This window comes from Camarhynchus parvulus, chromosome 2, assembly GCF_901933205.1.
Source record: "Camarhynchus parvulus chromosome 2, STF_HiC, whole genome shotgun sequence".
NCBI classification, from domain to species: Eukaryota; Metazoa; Chordata; class Aves; order Passeriformes; family Thraupidae; genus Camarhynchus; species Camarhynchus parvulus.
Window position 1 is genome coordinate 115,865,975 of NC_044572.1, and position 7,223 is coordinate 115,873,197.

The window sequence follows — 7,223 nt, forward strand, 5'->3', positions numbered from 1 at the left end:
TTTGTCATTCATTGCTAATCCAGCAATTAGCATAATGAGTATCAAAATTCTGCTTAGGACTTTCATCTATGTTCATATATATAACAAGTGAAGGGAGTTGCTTTCCATGTGACCAAAGAATCCTACTGTACTGTGGATTTGTCAGCTCTGGACACGTCTGCTAAAGGCCCATTGAAATCAATAGAATAGTCTTTTTCACAAACCGGATTTTAAGATTTCTAGGATAGCATGAAATTTTGGCCTATTGGAACTGCTTAAAATCGTACCAAAATAACAAAATACAAGATACAAGACTCAGACTAACATGTCTTTTTTAAAAATCATTATCACCATAGAAGGGACTAAAAACCTCTCAAGAGCACATTATTTCTGACATAGAAAGTAGAAGGATTCTGAAAAGGTGTCCTGATCCCACGAGTTCCTCCTGAGAAGATGCTGCTGCTTTTTCATATTTAGTGATCACTTGTCTATTCTTAACTCAGGTCTCATGCCTTTGGTTTTTATTTGTGCTTTTCTACAAGTCCATTGAGCCTGAAGAGTTTATGTGAAATTAGGTTCACAGGATAAACTGTTTCCATTGCCTAAATTTCTAAACACTTATAAAGGAGTTTAAGGAGAATTATTAAATTTTATATATTTATGTGTGTATGTATATATATATATATATATATATATATATATACACACACGCTGATATTTCTCTATTTCTCCTAAAGAGAATCAGCTGTTTTACCCCATAGTGGTTTCTCTTTACATGCTCTGCACATCCATGAATGCTCCTTTTGCACACTCCCTGGCAGGAGTGTGCATGTCTGCTCATCCAACTGCTGCCTGTCTTTCCATGGGGCTACACAGACCCCAAGGAAGACAGAGCATGGAACCTTTTGTAAGCAGTTTCCACAGCATCTTTATCTACTTGCTTTATTTCTTGTATGCAAACCTGTGCATGAATTTTTTTTTTTTTAATAAACATAATTTGCCCACATTTCTTTTTCAGTTGACATATTTTCATTTCCATTTGTTCATTTCTGGAACTGTTGTATTTTCAGTTGATTTCATAGGCGGACTTGACACATACTCCTACCGACAGCCCCCCCAGGAACATGTTGAGTTAAAGCCTGTAAAGCCTGTAGGTAAGGTTCTGGTCCCAAGGACCACATTAATCCTTCTAACTGAACTGAACTGAAAGCTAACCATCTCCTAAAAGAATTTGGGCATCAGATTACTGATAATTTAATTATATTTTAATTAGAACTTAATTAAAAATTAATCCACATAACACATTGGAGTAAGGACACTTTGTCATTGATGGGGTATCCGCTAAAGCGAGGATTAGGAGATATCGCCATGTCTGCCACGTGTGCCTCATCTTAAAGCAAGGAGAGGCTCTCACTGAAGGACGGAATTGCTTCCTTGCTGAATTTTTAGCAAGAAAAGGGCTGGTTTAGAGATTCTGCGGCTGCAGAAACCTTAATGAGATTAACCCATTTCTAGAAAAGCAGTAGTTTCTACATTTGTCCAGCTGCTGAAAGAAAAAGTTTTGCTGAAAAGAAAACGTGTCAGTTTAAAATCTGTCTGTAGATTTTCACTGGAATTAAATATCTCTCTGTCATCACTTATTTGCTTGAACCATAAAAATCATTTTCATAGACTATTCCTGCTTTGCTACCCAATGAATAAGGTTGAATGCACATTTTATCTGGAAAAAATTAGGATATGGGGTGACATTACATGTATTTTGGCAGAAGCTCACATAACTTCAAGCATATGACTTTTCAAAGTATAGTTCGTAAACCAGAAGTTGTTAATTTGGAAATTGTTTACGGCTGGAACTTGTTGTGATGTTGCTCTCTGTCTTTAAATTTACCTTTGGGCCTTTCATGCTTCTTAAATGCAGCATGAAATGCACACACAGCTAATTGACTGAAACTGATTTAATGACTCTATTTTACTTATCAGTTAACGGAATTAGAATGGGTTGAAGGTTTTTCCTGCTGTATGCATGTGTGCACGTGCTAGGAGTTTTAATTTGAAATGGACAGTTACAAAAAAATTGTTTGAGGTTGGAACTTGATGCCTGAACTTTGTGACTTTATTAACTTTTGCAGGTTTTTATCATATATTTTATTCATGATGCAGCTTTCAATTTGTAGAAATAAGCAGAGATAAAATTTTACTAAAAGTTTATCTAAATATTATAGAATAGGAAGGCCCAAAATTATGGTGCATACTAGAACAGGAGCAAATAACACATTAAGACAACGGAACAAAGTTATGAACCTTCTGACTTTTTGACTAAGTACATGCTCTACATTGAAGTCTACATTTCTGTAGTAATATTTCATTAAATGTCTATTTTGCTGCATTTTCTGTGAGAAAGATGACTGCAAAATGGGGGTTTGAACCTTCTGTATAAGCTGCTAGACTAAAAAGTTAAATTGATATTCAGGAGCAGGAAGGCCACACCTGCAGCATTTACACCTCTCCACAAAAGATTTTAATCTCTAAACCTGCACTGAGATTAGTTTTAAGGATTAAGTGCATAAATGTTTAGTACTTTCTTAGCAAACCTACTATAATTAAAGAAGAGAATTAATGACATATTAATAAAAAACTTACATTCCTGCAAAAGATATTCACTTGTTTTGCAGTAGAAAAGTCACAGCATTTGATAATTTGTTCTTGATAAGAGATTTTCAATAAGTAGCTCAAGGGATTTGGGGGTTGTTGGTGATCTTACAATTCTGGACAATAAGAGTTATCTTTCTATTTCCTATGAATGTGTATCCTTGTACTGCTGGGAGGTCCTCTCTGGCCTCTTTATTGCTTCAAGGAGTATAAAACTGGGACAGAAATTATAGTGGGTTTACTTTTTTATTGATGTTTTGGTTGTATGTACTGAAAGATATAGAGAACCTTTATCTAAGCTGGGAGCGAAATTATGTCAGTGATCAAAGTCTGTATTAAAAGCCAAATATATGGAAATAATTTGGTCAGTGGATTGTGCCAGAACTTTGCAGATGCTTATCTCTCTGCAGCATGTTAGCCTTCTTGACTTCTTTTGATAAGTTAATTGCTGTATGTAGCTGTTTTATGCAGTCTGAAAATTCTAAGTATCTGTAAAAAAATTACTTCTGGTGTCTAGGCTATGCAAAACTCCATTTCTGAGAGTTAGAATTCTCTTAGAAATGAAAATGAATAATGCTTGTAAAAATACATGAAAAGCCTTTATAAATGTTACTTTATAGATGAAAGCTTGCCTTTATTTCCCTTTTTCTCATTCCTTTTATTTCTCTTATTTAATTCAAAAATTAACTAAACACAGCCCACTGAAAATACAAGGCTGTGTGGTCTCATCCAAGCTATGCAGACGACAGTCGGCTTTTATTAAGTGCTCACATTCAGTATAATGTCTGCTTAGTGCTACCATAATTATTAATGATTAGCAAGACTAAGATTAGTTTTCCTTCTCACCTCTGAGAAGAAGCTAAATTTGAACTTGTTTCCATGGGGAGCAATTTTTAATCCAAACACGAATGATCATGGTTTGCCTGTTTGCTCTTTGTTCTGCCTGTAACTCCATTAGGCTGTGGGACAAGGAGAAGCAGGATCTTTGCCCTCAGCCATGCAGTTTCAATTAGAGTGTGTGTAAGGCAGGAGACAACAGGGGAAGTAGAAAAAATATCATTGTGTTGTGTCCTTTGGGACTAAAGCATATGGACTATGAAGAAGACTGCTGTGCCTGTTGGAATCACAGAATCAGCAGCCAGGTTGCTCACTTATGTTTAGAAACTCTTCATGTACTGATATGTGGAAAACAGAGGAACATGGTGGCTAGCAGGAAAAAATATGAAGCTACATTTTGGCTTGCATTAGAGGTTGTTATTATAATTAACAATAATTATATTATAATATATGTTAATAAGATAATATCATAATCATGCTGTAATAAGAACAATGTACAGATATAGTAATGAAATTTTAAATTACAATTGTAATAGTAGAAATAACAATAAAATAAAATAAAACTGCTACAGCTTTGAACAACTCTATCTGGACAGATACTGAATCCCTAATTCCTAGGGATGTCCTAGCCTTTTTAAGAACAATACTAATTTGTGCTTGTGGAATTGATCCACTGTATGAGAAATGGTGCCAGTGGAGAGGTCGCCACTCTGTGATGCATCTGTGGGATCCTGTCCTGTTTATATCTTCTCCTGAGACTTTACCCACCTTTAAATTGCTCTGAAAGACCAACATAGATCTTCTAAGATTACACAAGTGAAAATGCTTACAGGGAGTCATGTGAGAATATGTAGATTCAGCAGATGTGTCACTGTGGTGAGAACTATAAATAGTGTGAGTCCAGCTCAAATGCTCATGTTTATGATCAGATCACATCAGAATTTTATAACTGGGTGAAAATATGTCTCATGCTTTTGAAATATATTATGCTAAAATGAGTAAGCGTGTATATATATATATGTGTGTGTGTGTGTGTGTGTGTGTGTATAAAGTATCATATCATATATATTATATATCATATATAATGTATATCAATATTATATATTGTATGACCTTCAGATAAGCTTTACCAGCTATGGGACTTCTCCCAAATGTTTTCTGCTTTTGTGGCATGCATAGTACAAAGCTACTGCTTTGTACCCAGCCATTCACTCTTGACCACAGAGGTGAGTCTCACAGCTGATGAAATTTTTGACAGCATGAGATTTATCCGCTTGTTCCTTAGTTACTAACCTCTCAACTTGTATGAATTTGCAGCTTATCAATTAGAAGATACACAAAATAAATTTTCATTTTTGAGTAATTCTTTTATCCTACTTTTTAGGTCGAAGTAAGTAATGAACATGGACTCAAGACTTCTGCTACTGTAGCTGAAGAAACAGATGTTAGAAAAAAGACCAACCTTGTGAATCATCATTCAGGAAGAAACCCACCACATCTGCTCCTCACGGCATGTGGATTGTTCTTTCCACAGGCTCAGTGTCATTATCAGCGTTGTTATTTCGTAGATCCTTGTAGATGATCTTGAATTTTTAAATAATTTACTTATATGGACACTTGTAAATTGTAAAATTTTTTCTTTTTTAATTTCAGTATTTTTACAATGTTTAGTGTTGAGGCATGAAAACAAAACAACCTGTGAAAACTAGGAGGAGGATGTGTCTTTCTCAAAAGTTCAGTATTTTTTGACTGAGAGGATCATACTGTGCCTGGTCAAGATTTTGTCAGTAAACAGTAATTTTGACTTCAAAATATGCAGCAGGAGTCAAACCCTAACAGTGATCAAGAGATCATTTCAGTGCTGTCTTTAGAATTCACTCCTTGGATTTTTGAACTGCTGAATGCAGCAGGGATTGATGTATGACTCTTCTTACCCAGATGTTCAAGCATAATGTACTCACCTAATTATTGCAGTTCATAAATGACTCCTCCTTTCCTAATCTCTTTTGCCCCATCTCGAGTAGCTGTCTCTGATTTGAAGAGAAGTAGGATGACTGCTCAATGGATGTCCATCTCTAGGAACCCTTACACCCAGGGCTGTTTAGATGTCTGTGATTTGCACATTTTTAAACTCCTTTCCTCCCTTCTCCCAGGAAGAAGCCAAGCATGAATGTACAGTACAAGGCACCAACTGAAGCCTTAGAAGCCTCTGGGGACTAATTTTCTCTTAATTTAAAAGTAAACAAGCAAAACTGAAAAATGCGTGTAAAAATTTGTAAAGTTATTTGTAAATACTTCTAGAAAAAGAACATGTATGTAACTGTGGTATTTTGTTTTCTATTCTGTCACCACTAGCATAAAGTGATACACAAAGCTATTTTCTCTGGAGAGCTGGCAGTCTTTTTAACAGAACAGTTTGTTTCTTCCATCTTAATTACAATATAAAGTGCTGTGTAGATTTCTATGCCCCAGAGAGTCTCATCTCTCTGCAGAGTCTATGTGCCTCAACAGTGAGCAGAAACATCATGAGGGTTTTGAGTCTGTCTGTGGTTTTGCACTTTTCTCACTTAAACATTTCATTGGTGGGACAGCCAGGAAGGCTGTTCCTTCTGATGTGTATTTCTCTACCTCTGCACCAGAGGCTGAACAGATGCCCACAAAGTTCCTCCATAGGTACCCTAAGAAATCTTCAGCTGATCTAAACAAAATTCAGGTCCTGAATTTTCAGTCTTCTATCTTGTATCTTCAAGTCTGAGCAGGAGGAAGCTATAAAAGAGCATGTCTTGATTGTTTCCCTCCTAAAATCAGTGTAATTTACCAATATGAACCTATTGGGGATGCTAATAAATACAGTGGAAGTAGAGTCTAATATTTCCAGGTGACAAGGGTCTTGTGGTACATCCACCTGCTTTCCAGCTGGTTAACTTAAAGGCCTCACTGACTTTGGAGAAAACACAACCTGAACTTTGGTTAACTTTCCGTGAAACTGAGTATGATGTAAGTATTAAGACAAAGTCAACAAGAAAATGGCAACTGGAGAAAAACCCTTCTTTAGTGTTCCTTGGGCTCGATGTACCGCAAATAAAAGCCTTCAGCTGAACCCAGTGCTGCCCTCAGGACCAGGTGGGAAGAACAGGAATGAGTGTTACACCCCCATTGATGGCACAGCTCAACACACATTCTGGCAGGGGTTTGGAAGTGTGTGTTTGGTTTTCTGCCAAGGCATGTCTGCTGGACCATGTTTTACAGATTTTTCTGAATATGTCTGAAACATGTCTTTCTGTAGGTCCTTCAGAACTATCACAAAAATTCTGCAAAGACAGAACATGAGTTCTCTTCCATTTGAAATATCTATCACTTTTTAGCTAGGGAACACAAGCCAGTATATCCCAAATACACTTAAAATCTAAGAATCATTACCAATACAGTGAATGTGCCATCTGTCTCACTTAACAAACAGAACAATCCTGATTGAGAAGAATTTGTCTTCATTAGGGCCAGCCAAAATGCAGACTGAAATGCCAAAGGAAACTGTCATTCTTTTCTAAACTGAGACACCCAAAATAGTATCAGTCAACCCATACATGTTGAGGTAAAAAAATCTTAAGCATGATAAATGCATTTGACTGTTAATTGCTGTGTCCTGTAACATAGTAGGACATATTGGTGAACATTTTTGTAGGAAGCCTTGAGTAGTTCCTTTACTTTTGCAAGACATACTCTCAGTAAGGTGTTAGGTGAGTCCCAGATCAGCCAGC

The 7,223-nt window shown here is 36.3% G+C and overlaps 1 protein-coding gene across 3 annotated transcripts in view; it reads left to right on the forward strand.

The window, feature by feature from the left end:
• The window catches only part of NKAIN3 (sodium/potassium transporting ATPase interacting 3), a 338,372-nt gene extending 332,532 nt beyond the window's left edge, over nt 1-5,840 (forward strand). For 2 of the 3 annotated variants that reach the window (XM_030967335.1, XM_030967325.1), the window contains exon 6: nt 4,850-5,840. Coding sequence is in view for 2 of the 3 variants with exons in the window: in XM_030967325.1 (XP_030823185.1) it covers nt 4,850-4,863 (14 nt within the window). In the remaining variant the exon portion in view is untranslated. Of the gene's footprint in view, nt 1-1,049; nt 1,134-4,849 lie in introns of all 3 variants that reach the window. The other variant, XM_030967318.1, reaches the window with a different exon arrangement.
• The last annotated feature ends 1,383 nt before the right edge of the window (nt 5,841-7,223 follow it).